This window comes from Pongo abelii, chromosome 11, assembly GCF_028885655.2.
Source record: "Pongo abelii isolate AG06213 chromosome 11, NHGRI_mPonAbe1-v2.0_pri, whole genome shotgun sequence".
NCBI lineage: Eukaryota > Metazoa > Chordata > Mammalia > Primates > Hominidae > Pongo > Pongo abelii.
The window spans coordinates 60,015,005-60,037,967 of NC_071996.2; the positions used below are offsets into that span (position 1 = coordinate 60,015,005).

The window sequence follows — 22,963 nt, forward strand, 5'->3', positions numbered from 1 at the left end:
TTTTTTTTTTTTGAGATAGGGTCTCGCTCTGTCACCCAAACTAGAGTGCAGTGGTGCAATCGTAACTCATTGCAGCCTGGACCTTTCAGGCTCAAGTGATCCTCCCACCTCAGCCTCCCAAGTGGCTGGGACTAAAGGCACATGCCACCACAACCAGATTTTTTTTTTTTTTTTTTTTGGTAGAGATGGAGATCTCACTATGTTGCCCAGGCTGGTCTCAAATTCCTGGCCTCAAGTGATCCTCTCACCTAGACTACCAAAATGCCGGGATTATGGGTATAAGCCACCATGCCCAGCCTAAAGAAATAATAATTAATTATTCCTAATAAATTAAAATATAACTAAGTACTTCTATCCTTATATTCAAAGTGGAAAAAAAATGAAAAGGAAATACATACCTTGTGTACCAACAATCTCCATATGAAGGTGTGCCAGACCACTAGCAATTGAGAGCGCCAGCTTGATCATTCCAGCCACGGTCACTATATTTCTATTCAAATAGTCATATAAAGAGCCCTGTTCATGATATTCAGATACCAGCCAAAGTTGGGTCCAAGTTCCATTATCTAACAAGAAAACATAATTTTGTTGTTGTAAATACATATTGAGAAAGAAGCCAAAAGCTTTTAACAAATATCAGTGTTTAATCTGTATTGTTAACAAAGCAAAGTTAATTGCTTCAGTGGTAATGCTTACAGTCCAAGTTAGTAAACAAAAAATTCTCAATGAATTCCTGAAGATACTGATATGTTGGAACTTGTTATATGTGCCCACCATAAAAATAGAAAGTTGTGAGGTTGTGATTGATTCTAACAACTGAACAACTCCTTTCTTATTTCCTCTCTATCAGTACCTGCTGGCAATAGTAACCACATTATAGGAGAAACCACTGAGAGATGCATTTAGGCTCAGTGTGTGTTATAAACTACTCTGAGCTTTTAAGAAAAATTATACCAATAAAGATCAGAAATATAACAAATTTATGCAAAGTATTATTTCTATCATAAAAGCTCTAACATTCTAAAAATGTTGATGTTATTCACCTTTCAAAATACAGAGTTGATTATTTTCCCCAAAAGCTTATAGTAAGAGCCAAACACAATTACTAGACATTTTCAAATAATTTATCTCATTTAGCCAAAACCTAATCCAGCTTGTAAAAGACTTCTAGAAAAGAAATTACCCTAAAACTTTTCTACATATTAGTAGAGTGAGCTTTAGCTTTTGAAATAAAATGTCTACAGTAACTCTGAGCAGTCCTGACCAGTTCTGACACTCAGGGAAAGGATCTATAATGAACATTTGCTAAGGACCTATCTGGCCAGATGCTGTATGTACAACAGCTCTTTGTTATCCAAATATTTAATTTCCAAATCTGGGTAGTGATAAAATTTCCTAAGAATTTAAAAGTCAACATAACATGGTAAAGCTCATTAATATACAACATATAAAAATAACCCTTACTCACACCTCTCTCCCTGATTGACACAAGTGGCTATCTTGCCCTCTCACATCAATGCTTTTGTCAGACAGTTGACTAAAGAGTGAAACTGTCAATGGTGCAAAAGGTAAAGGAATTAAAAAATGAAAGTGAAGTTAGAGATCATTTGGAATCATGCAAAAAGCCACTGACAAGTTAAGAGATGATAGAGGTAGACCAGTTAAACTCAAGAAGAGAAAACCAAGGATAATATGTCTTGTGCATATTATTATTATTATTATTTTATTTTTATTTATTCATTTTTTTGAGACAGAATATCGCTCTGTCGCTTAGGCTGGAGTGCAGTGGTGCAATCTCGGCTCACTGCAACCTCTGCCTCCTGGGTTCAAGCAATTCTCCTGCCTCCACCTCCTGAGTAGCTGGGATTACAGGCGTCTGCCACCAAGCCCAGCTAATTTTTTTTTTTTTAATTTTTAGTAGAAATGGGGTTTCACCATGTTGGCCAGGCTAATATCGAACTCCTGACCTCAGGTGATCCGCCCACCTTGGCCTCCCAAAGTGCTGGGATTACAGGTGTGAGCCACCGTGCCTAGCCAATGCATATTATTTTATAATCCAATAAACATCATGATTAAACTAGCCCATGAAGATGATCCATGTACAATCATAACTGCTTTGACAGCATTGCTGATTAATCCAACCAGTAGGCAGTTCAGCTCAAGATTAGGAGGGAAAAGAAAACATTCTTAACAGCTAAATGAGAAATGTCTCATCCTCAGTGATCTGGATATAGTTTCAAAGTATATGTAGTTACAAATTTGGAAAGAACTTTTTTTGTTAGCCATCTTGCCTTTACCCTATTTCTCCTTAGCAAATCAGAAATGGCAAATCATCAGTAAACATAATTATGGCCAAAAGGTATGCTAAATGCTAAGCCTCTCTTTTTCCATCCAATTAATAATGGATACTTTTATGATTAAGTTTATATTAGATAAAATTAACTATAGGTTCTTAATTTTCACAGGCAATGGTGGATCCTTGACATTCATAGATAATTTGTCTTAACCCTTTTTTAGATTGGGGTTACAATCTTGACTCTACCAAAGTTCTTCATGAGTATTACTAACTGGAGCTAAAGTTTAAAAGTTGACTGAATCAAGTTTTCCTCACTTTTGTTACCTATTAGGGGCACTAATGAACAGTTAGATGAGTAACAATTTTGTAAAAAAGAAGAGAAAAAGCATAGATAATCAATGAATTTTATATCAAATCTGTGATTACACAAGCATGGGTACAATATTTTATGAGTACTTATTTTAAATATCAGAAAGCTGATGCTCTGACTTGCTCTATGAAACTCAAAAAATAACAAACGCTACTTGGCACCGTTAATGGCGGCCTCAAGATACAAATCGTGCTCAAAGTAACATTAATAGAAAAGTTCACTAAAATTGTCTCACTTGCCAGCATTCTAATACAATCAAAAGAGATAATATTTTCAGAAAATTTGAGTCTTGAAGATGAAGGCTGTTATACGGATGAAAAATACAGCCCTAACAAAGCTGAACATTCAGCTAGTATTAATTGGTATGTCTGTATTGGTTATTAAAATATTGAAATATTTCTGTCTTGGTTGGTAAATAGCTGCTATTCAAAACTCCCGGGCCAGGCGGGGTGGCTCAAGCCTGTAAATCCAGCACTTTAGGAGGCCGAGGGGGGCGGATAACGAGGTCAGGAGTTCAAGACCAGACTGGCCAACATAGTGAAAACCCTGTCTCTACTGAAAATACAAACATTAGCCAGGCGTGGTGGCAGGCACCTGTAGTTCCAGCTACTTGGGACTACTTGGGAGGCTGAGGCAGGAGAATCGCTTGAACCCAGGAGGCGGAGGTTGCAATGAGCTGAGATCGTGCCACTGCACTCCAGCCTGGGCAACATAGCGAGACTCTGTCTCAATAAAACAAATAAAAACTCCCAATGATACTCCTTTGCCCTAGACACCCAGATGCCTCCATATCTCTTCATGACCAAGCAGCAACTAATGGGTAAACCTGGCGTGGCAGAGTTCTCCAGGATTCTGTTGCAGTTGAGGCTTTTGTTCTGATTAGTTGGTTCCTGCACCAAACCAGTCAGCAAACATTTTAAGCACCGCCCTGGCTATCTGGACATCATGATTTCCCATCACTCATTTGCCCTGCTTCATTGTATGGTTATGTACATTTATCCGTGAGAAAGAGGAAAGGACTTTATATAAATTAGACTTTCATATAGACTTTCTTAAAACGAAGAGATGGGCCGGGCGCGGTGGCTCACGCCTGTAATCCCAGCACTTTGGGAGGCCGAGGCGGGTGGATCACGAGGTCAGGAGATCAAGACCATCCTGGCTAACACAGTGAAACCCCATCTCTACTAAAAATACAAAAAAAAAAAAAAAAAAAAAACCAAAAAAAACATTAGCCGGGCGTAGTGGCGGGCGCCTGTAGTCCCAGCTACTCTGGAGGCTGAGGCAGGAGAATGGCGTGAACCCGGGAGGCGGAGCTCGCAGTGAGCCAAGATTGCGCCGCTGCACTCCAGCCTGGGCGACAGAGCCAGATTACGTCTCAAAAAAAAAACAAAAAGAAAACGAAGAAGAGATGAATTTATTTTTTCTTATCTGATACTAGACAACATTTTTTTTTGAGACAGATTCTCGCTCTAGACAACATTTTTTACTTGTTGAACACAATTAGATTAGAAATACCTTTGTTGTCAGCAGCAATGAAACCAAGGATGTTTTCATGTCGCAGCATGACCGTCTGGTAAATTTCTGCCTCACGAAACCAAGATCTTTCATCTCTGGAGGAGAATATTTTCACAGCCACGTCTTCCCCACACCATCTTCCATGCCACACCTCACCAAATCTACCTTTTCCGACTATTTCCTGAAGCACAATCGTCCTTGCAATTGTCCTTTGAACCAACAGAGGTAGACCTAGCCAAAGAAAAGATGGAATTGATGATTAAACACAAATGCCAGAAAAGAACTCTCATAATAATCACTGTTTCAAGATTTTAAAAAAGCAAACATTTAAGTGCTTTAATAATTTTATCTATTTTGAAGGAATAAGTACCACTATAGCAAACTTAATGTCAAAGCATGCTGAAAAAAATACTTCAACTTATGAATATGAATTTGTCTTCTTGTATTCACAAGTAAAAATTTTTTGAACATAGCCTGCTGCTGCAGATATCTGATTTCCAAGAATTGCTGCAAATCTCCTTCATTTGCCCATCAAAGCCAGTCAGGTTTACTAAGTACACAAGAGTAAAAGCAAAAAAAAAAAAAAAGAAGTGTTAGCCTCTAAAATAAAATGTATGGTTCCTGGTACAACTGGAAGAGCAAAATAATTATTTGTGAATTTTTTCAAAACCAAGCTGAAATTGGAAAGTGAAGAATCAAATACAATGATCATGTGAGATAATGACATTACACTAAAAGCAAGATATAGTCAAATAAGATATCAAATGAATATTTTCTGTGGAACAAAAAAAAAATTTCAAAGAAAATATATCCTGAATGTAGGTATAATGCTTATATTCTTTGAACTACTAACTCCACCTCTAGAATTCTGTCGCAAATACTTAATGCAAAATGTGGAAAAATGTATGTCAAGATGTTTAATATGTTATTATTATTTATAGGAATAAAATAAGTAAAAGTGTCAGGTAATGGAATAATTGTGAAATAAAGTGCAGAAATTAAGAGCACAGGCGGGTTCAGATTTCAGCTCTGCCACCTGGTAATCATGCGCAAGTTATTTTACGTGTCTGCGCTTCAGCTTCTTCATCTGAAAAACTGGGGATAATCAATATTACACATCTCATAGAGATGATATGAGAATTAATAAGCATGTTCAGCACCTAGCACAGTATCTGGCATATTACATGTTCAATAATGGTTAACATTATGTTAATCTTAGGATGGCATACTCAGAGCCAATAATAATGATGATGCTTATGAAGAAGTATTTAATAACATGAAAAAATACTTTTGCTATAATATTAAATAAAATCAGCATAGTACATTTTATTCTTATAAATATAAGTGTATCTAGCTATTCAAAATATGCACAGAAAATAAGACTCAAAAGGAAACATGCTAAATGTTATGATGGTTATTTCTCTTGGTGAAACTGGGGTGAGTTATGATAGTCTTCTTTCTAATTTTCCACATTTTCTTAATTTCCACAATTGATATTTATTACTCTTAAAATCAAAGGAAAAATAGTTAAAGAGGTTACAGTCTACGTCTATTCTGAAAAGTCACATTTAGTTACTGTTTTTGTACTCAGACAGCTAGGGAGCCCTCATAGCAATGACCCTGTCTTGCGGGGGCTTTGGTCCCTGCACCTAAAATGAGTCATTGTTCATTCATATGTTCTCATATGAACATATAAGCACAGGCTAAATAAGCACAGACTACAAATCTGCTGTTACGGATCTCAACAATTAGTCACAAAACCCTACAGGCAGAAAGTTCTTTTGAAATTATCTGGTTCAACCCTATCATTTTAGAGATGGCAAAACTGAGGCCCCTCGATAATCGAAGTCTTTCCCAGGATTATGCTGCTAGTGAGAGGCAGACCTAGAACTAAAACACTGATCTTCAGTGCAAACTCTTCCTCTCTAGAAGCAAACTATAAGACTGTTTTTGTTTGTTCATTTGTTTTTGTTTTTGTTTTTTTGTTTTTTGAGATGGAGTCTTGCTCTGTCAGGCTGGAGTGCAGTGGCATGATCTCAGCTCACTACTATCTCCACCTCCCAGGTTCAAGCGATTCTCCCACATGAGCCTCCTGAGTAGCTAGGACTACAGGTGTGCACCACCATACCTGGCTAATTTTTGTATTTTTAGTACAGGAGAGGTTTCACCATGTTGGCCAGGCTGGTCTCGAACTCCTGACCTCAAGTGATCCACCTGCCTTGGCCTCCCAAAGTGCTGGGATTACAGGCGTGAGCCACTGAGCCCAGCCTGGACTGTTTTTGCAGGCAACAATCAATTTTATTACTTGACCACACACTAAAAGTTATGCTAACAATTATTAGGCCAAATCTCAATCTCAGTCTCTCCCTTCCTCCTGCTAACCTCTAGTCTTATCCACACACATACATGCACACTCACAGAAACATCACTACCACCAACCAGCACTACCCAAAACACAACAAATGGATGGAGAGCTAGATAAGCTTATGCTTTCAAACTGCAAATTAATCAAGTACATAATCAGTGGTGCAGATCAGGAACAAAGACAACAATATATAAAGTACTTGAGACAGCAATTAAATTGAGACATTAAAACTCAATAAAACTTGCTTTGGTATCTTTCAAAGCAACCACCAAAATGAATCTAATTCTTCTGTTATGCACCTAGACATTTCATTTGAAGATACATGGATTTCTGCTTCTCCCTGTAGGTTCATTTCAATCTTTTAACCAGGGGTTGTAGAAGGTTAGCTTTCAATAATGTCACCATCAGTCAGAATTGTTACACCACAAGAGAAAAGCAGCAACCTACCCAGTTTCTTGGAAGCCATCTGAGACACCATCCTTTCTCATCAATCCATTTTCCCCTCTTGCAGGCATTATGCATGTCTTTGAAATTTGCCCCTGACCCGGTCAAGAATACACTTCACAGTTTTTGTTTCTCAGCATCTGACAAAACTGTCTTACATTTAAAGTTACTGGCCAATTAAGAAAAGCAGAGGGAATCAGACTCCCCACTCCTCCAATCCCCTCCCTACAGGTGAGCTTTTATGACTGAAGCCTCACTGCGGATACACCCATTCTCTGATTATCAAAGGCAGGGAGGCCTTCTGTTACTTTCAGCCACTGGTCACTGCCAAACGTATGCAACTGGCTTCAGGGGAAAAAATGCCTAAAGCTCTTTCAGATTGGTATTTAAAGAAATCATCCATGCTTGGACACATTTACTACTTTTTTTTTTTTTTTTTTAATGAGAGATCTTAGAATAATCTGAAAACGAGAGAATCCAGAATCAGTAATTCCAGATTTAGGTTTAAACATGTAAAAAACACCAGAAAATGTAACATTAATTTTTGATTTATGCCCTAGCCCATGACTACTTTCTCAAACTAAATCCCAATCTCTAGTATTAAAATCTGAATTACTTTCATTTGAAAGGAAAATCTTTGGTTATCTTAAATGTATTTAAGGAATAGCTCCAAAATGCACGTTTTTATCTAACATCTTCAGATAAATTAAAATGTTTTTGGGGATGGGGATTAAGCAGAGAGTTATTTAACCTCTTGAACCTTATAAAGAAATTATATAAGGTTTCAAGAAACTTGTCATAAATCAGTGGTCTCTGTGCCTAGAATGTTGTCAATATTCAAGAAATCAGGGCACAGTGGGCCTCAAAGTGTCAGAGTCAAAGAAGGAAACAATATTGAATATCAACAAGTTTTCATTTTAAAGAAAAATGTGGCCGGGTGCAGTGGCTCACACCTGTAATCTCAGCACTTTGGGTGGCCGAGGCAGGCAGATCACTTGAGTTCAGGAGTTTGAGACCAGCCTGGCCAACATGGTGAAACCCCATCTCTGCTAAAAATGCAAAAATTAGCCAGGTGTAGTGAGGCACACCTGTAATTCTAGCTACTTAGGAGGCTCAGGTAGGAGAATCACTTGAATCCAGGAGGGAGAGGTTGCAGTGAGCCAAGATACCGCCACTGCACTCCAGCCTAGGTAACAGGGTGAGAATCTGGGGAAAAAAAAAAAGAAGAAGAAAGAAAGAAAGAAAGAGAGAGAGAAAGAAAGAGAAAGAAAGAAAGAAAAAGAAAGAAAGAGAAAGAAAGAAAGAAAGAAAGAAAGAAAGAAAGAAAGAAAGAAAGAAAGAAAGAAAGAAAGAAAGAAGGAAGGAAGGAAGGAAGGAAGGAAGGAAGGGAGGAAAGAAAGAAAGAAAGAAAGGAGGGAGGGAGGGTGGGAAGGAAGGAGACGAAGGAAGGAAGGAAGGAGACAAAGGAAGGAAGGAAGGGAGGAGACAAAGGAAGGAAGGAAGGAGACAAAGGAAGGAAGGAAGGTGCCAGTCATCTAGCCAATAATTTAATTTAATTTAAATTCCGGTTTTTAAAACTTTGCAGTTTGGGGGTTTTCTTACCAGTATTCTTCCTTTGAAAGATGCTACCTAATGTGTACAGTGATGGTGTAAACATTTAGACTTCGTCAGTGGGAGGCCAGGTGATTTTGCCCCAGAAGGAGCGAACTATCTGTGTTTGATTATGCTTTTCTTTTCTGATGAATCCAAAGCAGCTTCATGCTAAATATAGATGCACATAGAGATGTTATCACCCCTCTGTCGCCTACCTCTGTTAATTGTTACTGCCTGGATTTTCCCAAAAGCCATTGGCAAGGGAGTTCTTCAAAATGTTGGGCTACTATCTTAATGATCCTTCCAAAACAAGAAGAGATGCAGGGGCCTCTGAAGTGGCTCACCTAGGGTTACTCTTGTTCATATTTCCGTAAACCATGAGCTGGCAGGATTTCTGGATATATATATATATGGAATCCCCTACCATTTTAGGGAGTTTCTTATTCTGGGGAAAACTGTCCCCCCACTCCCCCAACCTCCTGCCAAAAGATAAAAAAATAAAAAATAAAAATAAAAATAAAAAACCTTCAAATGCTTTGTGTTGTGAGAAAGGCTCATTTAGGCTATAATACAGCCTGGTACTTTGAATGCTTTACCGGGGGTTCTGGAGTTCCATTAAAGAGGAAGACAGTCATGTATGTAACCATTGCCAGCAAAAGCCAGCACAGGAATGCTGCACTGCTCTCTTTAATCTTCTGTTTCTTTGCTTTAAGAACATATTCTTGATTTAATTTCAGGTGAGTTCCCTGTTAGCTTCACACACATCTCAGGGCATGTCTATAGATTCTGAAAATCCTCATAACCACAAGCAAAAGTGCTCAAAGAACACTACTTTGTATAACCAACATCTTTCCCTCAGAACTCAACACCCTAATTACTACAACCCTAACCCTTTTGTGTCCATAAAACATTATCAAGAAAGCAACAGTGATTGTTCGTAACCATAATGGGGGGAAGTAGGGAGTAGAGAAGGGAAATTGCTTTTTTGCTTCAGAAATAAATTCTGAAGGAAAGTGAATGTAAGAATCTGAACACCTAAAGCTATAAAAAGCAACTGAGAAGACTTAATTCTATAGGCCACGATGGTTTTTCTCTTCCTCAGGTACTAAAAGCAGTTCCTATACCAGAGCTCACCGTGTATCCTTTCAAGATGGAATTCATAATATTTGGGCCCTTTTTGTTAAAAAGTTTTTCTTTACTTTTAAATAAAGAGTTTTCTTATTTTAAAAAAAAAATGGACAATGGTAACATACCAGAGCCAGATCCAGAGGCGGTCACATCATAAATCAGATCTTTCAGGGTTTTTCCAGCATTTACCAGATTGCACTCAGAGAGTGGTTCCTCCACATTCGGTCTCTTTTTCTTCCTGTAGGAGCACTGTCGACCCTGGCATGCCCATATTGTCAGCATTGCAGCTATGGACAGGAGGCAAACAGGCACAGTAATAATGATGGCCAGCTCCATGGGTCCAAGTTTTGGGGCATTTGGTGATGCTACAGTTTAAAGAAGAAAGAACATGACCATAAATCAACCCATTTTAAGTATTTTTGGAATTGGAATTGCAATCACCAAAATTTCACATCCAGAATATTCAGCTACACAGTATGCACTTACATTCATTGGTAAAGGCTCTCTGTGGTATAAGCAAAGATGGAGAAAAAGAAATAAGATTAGGCTGCAGCTAGGAATGGTTATGGCAGGTGACAATAAGAAATATGATTATGATAATGGAAACCAGCACATGGGATCTGTTTTAGGATCTCTGAAGCATTTCACCCTTTTCTGTCTACTATTTTCCCTCCATTATTCAGCAGTACACTTTTTTTTTTTTTTTTTTTTTTTTTTTTTGAGATGAAGTCTCACTCTATCACCCAGGCTGGAGTGCAGTGGTGCGATCTGGGCTCACTGCAACCTCCACCTCCCAGGTTCAAGCCATTCTCCTGCCTCAGCCTCCTGAGTAGCTGAGATTACAGGTGCCCACCACCATGCCCGGCTAATTTTTCTATTTTTATAGAGACAGGGTTTCACCATGTTAGCCAGGCTGGTCTCAAACTCCTGACCTCAGGTGATCCACCCACCTCAGCCTCCCAAAGTGCTGGGATTACCGGCGTGAGCCACCGTGCCTGGCCACAGCAGTCCACTTTTAAAGCATGTACATTCACTCTTTCATGCCAAAATAATTATTGGGCTCTTGCAATGTGTTGCTGCTATTCCAGGTGTTGGAGACACAATGGTGAGGAAAGAGCCCAAATTCCTGTTCTTGAGTCATATATGTTCTCATTCATCTACTAAACAGATGTTTAACACAAAAGCAAGAAAGAATGGTGCTACAGAAAAAAAAATGAAGCAGGAAAGAGAGAGGGAGTGATGATGGTGAGATGAAAAGGATTAAGGAAAGGACTGTGAATTTTATTTTAAAAAGTTGTTTCAGGGTTTGGTAGGTAAGAGACACGATCTAATTTTTATTCTGAGTGGCTGCTGTGTGAATAGACACTAGAGAAGCAAGAATAAAAGTGAATAGGTCAATCAGAAACCTAATGCAAGAAACCAGTTGGGAGACCGTGGTGTTGGCTGACAACCTTACCTAAAATAGCACTTCTTTCCCATTCCCTGTACACTCTCAAGACCCTTGTCCTGCTTGATTTTAATTCCTAGCTCTGATCACCACCTGACACATATACTCATTTATTGATTACCCAATTCCCTCCAGAGGACATCAGCTTCGGGAGAGGAAGAAGTTTGCCTGCTTTGTTCCCAGCCATATGTCCAGTGTTTACAATGATGCCTGACACATAGTAGATGATCAGTAAATAGTTCTTAAAGACAGAATCACTAAAAGTTCTACTAGTGGTATTCCTATAAGAGACAAGACTTTTCATTTTAGAAAAATAAATGTGATCATTGAAACCAAGTAACATAAGGATATAATTAAATTTGTGATTCTAATTTTAAAAACACATGAAGCCAATTTTTTTGCTTAAACTTCATCTTGCATTTAAGAAATCTTTTTTTAATTTAGAAAAAAAGTGATACATGAAAAATCTATGATGACAGATAATTTCCTGTGTTTTTCAAAGAAGTTATTTTGACACTTGAAACTGACACATTGTTCATTTCCTTTTCGTTGACTAAAGATAGCCTCTGCATCAATCCCATTTCATCCCCTTGTCCTACTACTGTGGTGTTGATTTTTGTTTTTAATAAATCTTAGAGCATATTTGATAGACTATGGGAGCAGAATTGAGGAGACTTAGGTTCTCAAACATCAAGGAGAAGGAGAGGAATCCAGGTTCTAGAGAGAGAGAAACCAGTTCCACCTGTGGGCTACCATCTTCTTGCTGTGAACCTTTGGCAAACTGCCTCCCCGGATGATTCTTCACAGGACAGAGAAAGAATGGGAGACTATGCTTGGAAAGCAATAGCCTGACACCAGCACCTTAGCATCTAAACAAATTGCAATGATAATGGGCCTTGATAGTTTCGCCATTCCCCAGATGTCCTCTTTGCACTGACGATGCTAAAGAGCTTAATATCTTAGACGTTCTTGCACTTCACCTACAATGTGTCAAAAAATACATGACTATCATTTGAAAACAAATATTATTTAATTCTGAAGGAAAAAGAATCAAATTCCTCACAAATGTGTTCATAGAAATTTCACTATAATGCCAAAGATAGTAGTTTATCTACTATCAGTAAGTAAAAGATTTAAAATTATTAAGTGAACTTCAGAAACAATCATAATCTGTGCTGTTCTACTACTTTGCCAGATGAATTTTAACTGATTACCAACTTTTCTTCCCCTGAGTGTTTCAGAATTCCTCTGAAATCATTAGTAGTTATACAGGTGCATATGAGGAGAAATTGGCCTAGAGTGTTCTTAGAATAGGTACTAAAAGAATTATCTGACTTGACTTTGCTTTAGTAATCATTAGCCATGGTACTTCCAACTTCTGAAGTTTGCTGTTATAAAATGATTTTATTGTGTATTTCACAATGATCTTTCAAACTGTCTCCATATTTTTATGTCTGCACAAAGGTATTCTAGTTTTTCTAAAAAAGCCACAGAATGCATTTAATCTCCTGCATCTTACATAAACATCTATTTAAAAAGTGTTTTTAAATACACAATTCCACTACTGAATACATTTACATGACTAAATTTTATTTTGATATGTGTTATTAGGAACTATCAATATAAACATTAGCATTAACAAGCTTATTGATCGTCATCATTTTTGTAAAGCTCTATTAAGCAGAGCTCAGATCATCACTATAGCAACTAATAAAAAAGCAAAAGGTCAGCAACCCTAAAAATAGAATAATCTCCATAAAAGTGCACTGCTCTAGTGATGGCTATGGCTCTCAGAGATGTTTATTATAGATGAACAATGTTTCTACTTTTGTGAACAAATTCACCAATGTGAGTTAGTAAGGAAAAAAGATTACTCAGCTAGAAAAAGTCTAGCAACACCATTCGGTAAGAACTCCTTAAACACTGAGGAATTTTAAAAGCAAACATTTGTAAAACTATGCTTTAAACCTAATGCTGATGATAATCACTAGAGGGGATAAATGAAAAAAATAAAACTGTAGTCTACATCCAGCGAATCAGGGTACAAGAAAACAATCACGCAGCTAAGAATACGTTTCAATAATCATTAACTTTGATGAACATATTAATTTTTCTAGCAGGTTTTACATTCTTGATCACAGGAAAACTCTTATTATTTGATGCTTTGCAATTTAGGGGATTTTCTGTGCCAAGTGAGATGCATTCTCCATGGAATTAGCAGCTCCATGGGGGGACACATTAAATCCCAAAAGTGAGGTGGGAGGAGTGCTGCATTGTTAATTCAAGTGATTTCACTCCTTAGAAAATTAGATTGAAGAGAATGGGGAAAATGAGAGAAAAGCACTAACCCAGAAAGGTGAGGGCCTGGCTGACAAATATTTCCCCAAATAAGCCCTACAATATGTCAAACTGAGAAAATGCAAGGGAAGGAATTATTAACAAGATAGCAGGAAGAAAAGGGGGAAGGGAAAGAAGGAGAGAGGGAAGGAAGGAAGGAAGGAAAAAGGAAAGAGAGAAGCAAGGAGGCAGGGAAGGAAGGAAGAAAAGAAGGAGGGAGGGAGGGAAAGAAGGAAGGAAGGAAGGAAATTTTAATTTATCTTTGTGAGTTTTGCAACTCTCCCTGGAGACCTGCGTGGACCTGGCGATTGTGAAAGTCACTGGTGGTTGCCACTGCCCAAGTGAAGACTTAGTTTAAATGCATCAGCTTCTCCCAGAACAGTTTACTATTCCCATTACCTCCTCACTACTTCCTATTTCTTGCTTTAAGGAGAGCCTCAAGATGAAAAGAAAAAGATAAGACAATGTAGGCATGATCCCCACATTTCCTTCTCTGCTCCTTCTTTATTGAAAGTATGAAAAAATATTGATGTTTATGAGATTTACATGACTTTCAAATTAATTAATTTACATTTCTTTAGCATATGCTATAAGAAGGAGATGGCTATGTGAACCTGAAAAAGTCAATCCCTCAAGATGAATCCTGAGTGGCAAACGGGGCCTAAATTTAAAATAGAACCAAGTGGCCATTGGCTGACTAGAGGTTACACACATACTCTGAGTTCCCAGAAAAGCCACACAACTGCTTAACTTTGAAACTTTCATGATTAACTGTTCTTGCCCATGTTACCTGAATCAACCAATAGGCTGTGGCCTGCATCAACCAATCAGAACTCAGCTGCATCAACCAATCTGAACTAAGTAAGTTCTAATCTTTCATTTTTCATAGGAGGACCTGACTGAAAACCTAAATGGGAACTTTCTCTATAAAAGCCAAACAAACCCTGCCTTTGTTCTCTGGAACGCACCTTCAGTTTAAGCTGAGGGCTATTTCTCCCCAGTTTGCAAACTGTTTACTAGAATAAAATATCTTTCCTTTAAATTCCTTCTCAGAACTTTTGCTCACACTTAGAAGTGGAGGTGTGTACTTGATCAATTGCTTCAAATAATTCATATGGACTACTGGCATGGAAATCTTCTGGTATAATATCTACATTTCAAATTACAGACACATTTCCCCACTATATTAAAATGGCAATCAGCTGACTAAAAACCAAGGCATTACAATGGAGTGACATATTAGAAACCCTCTGAGAATAGAGGGAGTGAAGAGATATGTCCTGCTGGAAAATTGTTTAGAAACAAACAAACAAAAAACAGAGCCCTTCATCCAAACAAAGTCCATTCTTGTAAAACCTTTCAAGATTAGTGCTTCCATCCCAAAAGTCACTGTCATTTTGCATTAAAACCACTCTCCCTCCTTTTATTAATAGTTTTTCCCAAGTAAAAAGATAACATTTTGCAAGGTCCATTTCATGAAGGTATAACTATTAATATCAAGTCTTCAACTGCTTTCTCACTCTCCTTCACGCATAAAAAAGAAAGCATTTCTTTCTCCAGCTTATGACTTTGAAATGTTCTCAGGTAACACACCAACCAAAAGGGGAATATTGCTGGAGATGCTTTTTGATGGGTCTGTTTCTGTCCTGGCACCGGGGAAAAATGCTACCACTGTCAACTGAATGACGTGATGATGTTCTGTCCATCCACCCCTATAAACCTGTGACACACTCCTGTGAATTCAATTAAAGAGTCTTTATTTACTTCACAGGTTTCTGGGGGAAAATAAGTGGAAATAATATGTACAGCTGAAATAGAAGAGAGAATACACTACCACTACAACATTCAAAGCTAGCTCATTTATTAGTTCAATAGGAATAATTGCTTTTGTAAAAAACAGAGTGACATGTTGAGCAAGGAGAAATCTCCTAAATCATCATGATGAACCTCACTTAACCTGCCACTTCACAGCATCCTAAAATGTGGGTACCATTTTTTCCAATATTTGCTAGATGGTAATGAGAACACATTTCTAACTGGTTTCTTGATGCTTTACTAAGTTGGCTCAAAGATTAGCTCCAAATGGATTGCTTTGTATGCACTGACTGAGAAAAATTCTCTAGAGGAAACGCCAGAAAAGCAGAGCAGAGTCCACAACCTTGCAGAATTTAAGATCTACTATTTAATATATGACCCATCTAGAGAACAATTCCCAAGCAACTTCACAAGTAAAAATATGGAGAAGGCTGGGCGCGGTGGCTCACGCCTGTAATCCTAGCACTTTGGGAGGCCGAGGTGGGCGGATCACGAGGTCAAGATATCGATACCATCCTGGCCAACATGGTGAAACTCTGTCTCTATGAAAAATACAAAAAATTAGCTGGGCATGGTTGGCGCGTGCCTCTAGTCCAGCTACTCGGGAGGCTGAGGTAGAAGAATCGCTTGAACCCAGGAGGCAGAGGTTGCAGTGAGCTGAGATCGCACCACTGCACTGCAGCCTGATGACAGAGCAAGACTCCGTCTCAAAAAAATATATATATAATAAATATATATAATATGTAATAAATATATATAATATATAATAAATATATATAATTAACATATATATTTATATATGAAGAAAACTTTAAGATTGGGGGAGGAGGCCCAAGACTAAACCAGGAAGAAGTTGAATCCCTGAATAGACCAATAACAAGTTGTGAAATTGAGGCAGTAATACATAGCATACCAACCAAAAAAAAAAAAGGCCCAGGACTAGACGTACAGAGAGGAGCTGGTACCATTCCTTCTGAAACTATTCCCAACAATTGAAAAGAAGGGACTTCTCCCTAACTCATTTTATGAGGCCAGCATCATCCTGATACGAAAACCTGGCAGAGACACAACAAAAAAAGAAAACTTCAGGCCAGTATCCCTGATGAACATCAATGCGAAAATCCTCAATAAAATACTAGCTAAGCAAACTGGCAGCACATCAAAAAGTTTAACCATCAAGATCAAGTTGGCTTCACCCCTGGGATACAAGGCTGGTTCAACATACACAAATCAATAAATGTAATCCATCACATGACAAAAACCACATGATTATCACAACAGATGCAGAAAAGGCCTTCTATAAAATCCAACATCCCTTGATATTAAAAACCCTCAATAAAGTAGGTATACATGGAACATATGTTAAAATAATAATAGCTATTTATGACAACCCCACAGCCAATATCATACTGAATGGGCAAAAGCTGAAAGCATTCCCTTTGAAAACCAGCACAAAACAAGGATGCTCTCTCTCATCAGTCTTATTGAACATAGTATTGGAAGTTCTGGCCAGGGCAATCAGGCAAGAGAAAGAGATAAGGGGTATTCAAATAGGAAGAGAGGAAGTCAAACTGTCTGTTTGCAGATAACATAATTCTATATTTAGAAAACCCCATCATCTCAGCCCCAAAACTCTTTAAGCTAATAAACAACCTCAGCAAAGTCTCAGGATACAAAATCAATGTGCAAAAATCACAAGCATTCTTACACATCAACAATAGACAAGCAGAGAGCCCAATTAAGAATACACTCCCATTCACAATTGCTACAGAGAAAATAAAATACCTAGGAATACAGCTAACAAGCAATGTGAAGGACCTTGAAGGAGAACTACAAACCACTGCTCAAGTAAATAAGAGAGGACACAAACAAATGTAAAAACATTTCATGCTCATGGATAGGAAGAATCAATATCATGAAAATGGCCATGCTGCCTAAATTAATCTGTGGATTCAAAGCTATTCCCATCAAACTACCATTGACATTCTTCACAGAATTAGAAAAAACTACTTTAAATTTCATATGGAACCAAAAAAGAGCCTGTATAGCCAAGACAATCCTAAGTGAAAAGAACAAAGCTGGAGACATCATGCTACCTGATTTCAAACTATACTGCAAGGCTACAGTAACCAAAACAGCATGGTACCAGTGCCAAAACAGACATATAGACCAATGGAACAGAACAGAGACATCAGAAATAACATGACACATCTACAACCATCTGATCTTTGACAAACCTGACAAAAACAAGCAATAGGGAAAAGATTCCCTATTTAATAATGGTACTGGGAGAACTGGCTAGCCATATGCAGAAAACTAAAACTGGATCCTTTCCTTACACATTATACAAAAATCAACTCAAGATGGATTAAAGACTTAAATGTAAAACCAAAAACCATAAAAACCCTAGAGGAAAACCTAGGCAATACCATTCAGGACATAGGCATGGGCAAAGATTTCATGATGAAAATGCCAACAGCAATTGCAACAAAAGCCAAAATTGACAAATGGGATCTAATTAAACTAAAGAGCTTCTGCACAGCAAAGGAAACTATCATCAGAGTGAACAGGCAACCTACAGAATGGGAGAAAATTTTTGCAATCTACCCATCAGGCAAAGGTCCAGTATCCAGAATCTACAAGGAACTTAAACAAGTTTACAAGAAAAAAATCCCATCAAAAAGTAGGCAAAGGATATGAACAGACACTTCTCAGAAGACGACATTTATGCAGGCAACAAGCATATGAAAAAAGGCTCAACATCATTAATCATTAGAGAAATGTAAATCAAAACCACAGTGAGATACCATCTCATGCCAGTCAGAATGGCGATTATGAAGTCAAGAAACAATAGATACTGGCGAGGCTGTGGAGAAATCAGAACACTTTTACACTGTTGGTAGGAATATAAATTAGTTTAACCACTGTGGAAGACAGTGGGGCAATTCCTCAAGGATCTAGAACCAGGAATACCATTTGACCCAGCCATTCCATTACTGGGTATATACCAAAAGGAATATAAACCATTCTACTATAAAGACACATGCACACATATGTTTAATACAGCACTATTTACAATAGCAAAGACATGGCACCAACCCAAATGCCCATCAATGACAGACTGGATAAAGAAAATGTGGTACATCTACACCATGGGATACTATGCAGCCATAAGAAGGAATGAGATCATGTCCTTTGCAGGGACATGGATGAAGCTGGAGGCCATCATCCTCAGCAAACTAATACAGGAACAGAAAATCAAACACCACATATTCTCACTTATTACGTGGGAGTTGAACAATGAGAACACATGGACACTGGGAGGGGAACACACACACACCGGGACCTGTCAGCGGGTGGGGGGTAATGGGAGGGAGAGCATTAATACAAATAGCCAATGCATGCGGGGCCTAAAACCTAGATAATGGGTTGATAGGTGCAGCAAAGCACCATGGCACACGTATACCTATGTAACAAACCTGCCTGTTCTGTACATGTATCCCAGAATTTAAAGTAAAATTATTTTAAAAATAAAAAAAAAGAGTGGGGGAGGAGGGAAATAAGAAAAAGATTATCACTTCTTCGTAGTGACCATTGTAAGTTTCACCAAGAATCATCCAATTACAAGTTAATTCGCTTAGATCCCTCCAACATGCTCCATTTGCCATGCAGCAAATGGCCTCCCTTTTGCAAACAGCAAACATAATTATGTCAGAGGGGTTATTTGGGATCAATATGAACCTTATATACTGAATATGGGCAGAAGATTTTCTAATCCAGAGATCAAATCAAGCCATGACAGAGGCAGAAATAACATGACAATTATCTCTCCCTTCTAACTGAATCAAACGAGCTATTGATGGGCCATTCCATTGTTTGGTGCTCAGTCTATAAATGGCTATTTGCATAAACGATCTTCATCTGGCAGGTTTCATAATTTTATAGCTGACAGGGAGTGCCACACATAAAAATATTTCCTGGACATGTTCTCCTTGTGCGGCTGGTTTTCTGGGAGTAGATGACGAACATCAAGAGGCTGCAAATCTTCTTTTATCCATTGGCATTGGAATTTAAGAAGAATAACATTTTTACGCTTTAAAGAAACAAGAATCTTGGATTAAAGAATATGATCGCTGTCATAAAAAGTATAAAGAACTTGCACTCAAGCAGAGGTAAGCTTAATAAAATGTAAGCAGAATATAAATAAGTTCCATAATCAGTTTTCTTAATTTCAGGACACATACCTAGCAGAAATGATAGTCTCTTAATCTCTGTTATCAAAACACATATTCTCAAATAATGCATGTCTGTAAAGAACTTAGATAGTAATTATTCAAGAAATATTTTAGAGTTCTTTTTTTCTTAAATCAACCCTTTACATAAAAAAATGAAAGTCTTTGGAAGCAGCACCCATCTCTCAATCTCTGTTTCCCCAGCACATAGTACAGAGCTGTATTCACAGAAGACACTGAAAATACTGATGACAGGGGAAAGTTATACTTCTCTGTCCTAAACTCTATGCTAGCATAACTTCTCCCACAGCTAATATATTCACACAAAGCAGCTTGTTCACTTGGAAAAAGCTGATGTGAAATAATCACATTTTGACCTAGCTCACATACAGCTTACATATAGCTCAATGTCCTATACGTAACAATCACCTCAAAAATATTTGAGTAAAAATGTAATGGTATTTAAATAACTGAGAGAGTAAAGCCTTATATAATATAGAATCCTCAATTTATAATTGGCTGTAAACTTTGCTTTCAATTTCCTATTACATCTCTATGAACAAAATTTCATAACGTAAATCAGTGTACTTGTTTCTGGAGACAAGAAATGCCTCCCATATGAAACTTTAAAACACAAGTCTGACTTTTAGATGCTTATATTTCAGAGCACTTTCCAAACAATAAAAATCATAGCACCTTTCATTTTAGGGGGGAAAAAAGCCTGTCTGGCACACCTGTCAGCTGTGCCTTGAGTCCCCAGAGAGTGAGCTATAAATGGATTTCTTCATGTGATGGCAGAACAATTCCACAAGGGGTCCGGTGAGTATTCCTCAGCATGCACATGTCACCTTTTCCTGACTAGAGCAATGAATTTATGTCTCAAATAGAAAACCAGAAGAAAGTTAAGAAACAGCAATGGGTCTTTTAAGAGGAATGAAAATAACAAGACTTTTAAACTCCCAAAAGAATAACACTCACTTTCTGAGTCTGCAATTCTTGTAATTACAGTTTGCTTTAAAATTATTAGTTTTTGATAAATTTGATTTTAATGTTTTGGCAGTTTATCTTCTTTCAAATGCAAACCTTTGGTTTGGTTTAAAAAGTCTAATTTAGACATGTGCCTAATCAATATGTATTATACACCTACCACAATTGATTAAATTATCAATTTTCCTTTTCCTCTTTATGCAATTCAGAACAGAACAGGAAGGCAGAAATTGTACTGAAGTTAATAAAGCGTCCACATTTTAATGTTTTGTCATATTTTCTTTATTAAAGTAATTATTTGAATTAGTGAAAAATATAATGGCATTATTAAAATAGTATATTGAAATCTGGAGGGAAAAATCAGAAATTATTACTACACTTACCCTTTTAAGCACTGTATGTTTTGGTAGCAAAATGTGAACAAAGATACCTGAAATTTGAAGGTTTTTTTTTTTGTTGAATAGTCTATTTCCATATGAAGGGCTGTAATTAGTGCAAGCATGAACTAAGTAGCAATTCTTATCAAAATTAACCCTAAAAAGTTCCAGCTTCTCTAGCCCAGACTTCCTGATCTTATTCTGGATGAATTTTCATGGACAATGTTAAGGTGCTCTTGGTGCTATTTGACATCATCATGATTTCTCTGAGCATGTCTCTGCTATCACCCAGAGTCTACAGAAATCAATTCTGTCACACACCAAAATACAACCCAGCCATAAAGGAACCAAGCAACAAAATGGGATTCCTTCACATAGGAAAAAAATACTTGTCTAATATTAAGGAAGTAAGATACAAAATTGTATTAAACAGAACAACTCAATTATGCTAAAATATAACTAAACTATTGATAGTGGGAACTCTAGGCCAGTGGATATAAGCACAATACATCATGAATGAATGAAATAAATAAGAAAAGCCCATGCCTGACACAGAAGAGTCAGTCACTACTCAGCTTTGGCCAACTGATAGCATGAGACTTCAAGGATGTCATATCTTCTGAATTTTCAAGACCAGCCAGGAATCTGGATTTTTATATTAAGACTTTATCTTCATCCATTCTGTAAAATAGCATACACTGGGTAACTCACAAAGAACAGAAATTTATTTCTCATAGTTCTGGAGGCTAGGAAGTCTAAGATCAACATGCCAGCGATTCCATGTTTGGTGAAGGGCTGCATTCTGGCTCACAGAAGGCACCTTCTCCCTGTGTCCTCTTATGGTGAAGGGAGCAAAGGAGCTCCCTTGCACCCATTTTATGAGGGCAGTAGTCTCATTCATGAGGGCTCCACCCTCCTGACCTAATCAAGTCAAAAGACTGCTACCTTCTAGTACTATCACCTTAGAGGTTAGAATTTCAGCATATGAACTTAGAGGGAACATATTTAGACCATAGCAGACTCTTAATGTTTAACATTATAAACAAATTCATTTTTCTTCCCCAGAAACTGTGTAGATCAAATAAAACCTGTCTAGGGGCCTATCTCATAGACAGGTTTTATTTGATCTACAAACAAAAATTCTACCTTCTATGGGCAGGTAGACTTGCTTTGCTGCCTCTCTGGATGACTTGCTTTGCAGCTTTTACGTTAATTAGAATTGGGTTTAACTACAAATAACAGAGGAAACCAAATAAATCAATTGTTTTTCTCCCTCATGGGAAAGAGATCTGAAGATGGGTAGTCCAATAGTAGCAGGATGGCTTCATAAAGTTTTCAGTCAGGCCCCTGTCAGCTCCCTTGCTGCTGTCCTACAGTGAAAACATCATCCTCATGATCCAAGGCAGCTGCTATAACTCCAACCTTTGCATCCGGGCAGCATGATGATGGTGGTATACTCTTGTGCCAATTCTGTTTTGTATTTTTTATTTAATTTTTTTAAGAGACAGGGTCTTGCTCTATCACCCAGGCTAGAGTATATTGGTGCAATCATAGCTCACTGCAGCCTTGGCCTTCTGGGCTTGAAGGATCCTCCTGCCTCAGCCTCCCAAGTAGCTGGGACTACAAGTGTGCACCACCATACCCACAGAGTTCTTTTTTTTTTTTTGACGGAGTTTTGCTCTTGTCACCTAGGCTGGATAGCAACAGTGCGATCTTGCCTTACTACAACTTCCACCTCCTGGGTTCAAGTGATTCTCCTGTCTCAGCCTCCTGAGTGAGTAGCTGGGATTATAGGCATGTGCCACCATGCCCAGCTAATTTTTGTATTTTTAGTAGAGACAGGGTTTCACCGTATTGGCCAGGCTGGTCTTGAACTCCTGACCTCAGGTGATCCACCCACCTTGGCCTCCCAAAGTGCTGGGATTACAGGCTTGAGCCACTGCGCCCAGCCTAATTCCTTCATTTTTTGTAGAGATGCAATTTCACCACCTGGCCAAGGCTGGTCTTGAACTAAACAGATTCTCCTGCCTGGGCTTCCCAAAGTGCTAGGATTACAG

General features: G+C 38.0%; 1 protein-coding gene across 1 annotated transcript in view; it reads right to left on the reverse strand.

Moving 5' to 3' along the window:
* The window catches only part of ACVR1C (activin A receptor type 1C), a 95,565-nt gene that overhangs the window by 17,991 nt on the left and 54,611 nt on the right, over positions 1-22,963 (reverse strand). The window contains exons 3-5 of the mRNA XM_002812496.4: positions 9,837-10,076; positions 4,182-4,412; positions 399-566 (exon numbers count right to left, since the gene is read on the reverse strand). Coding sequence (XP_002812542.2) covers positions 399-566; positions 4,182-4,412; positions 9,837-10,076 — 639 coding nt within the window. The remainder of the gene's footprint in view (positions 1-398; positions 567-4,181; positions 4,413-9,836; positions 10,077-22,963) is intronic.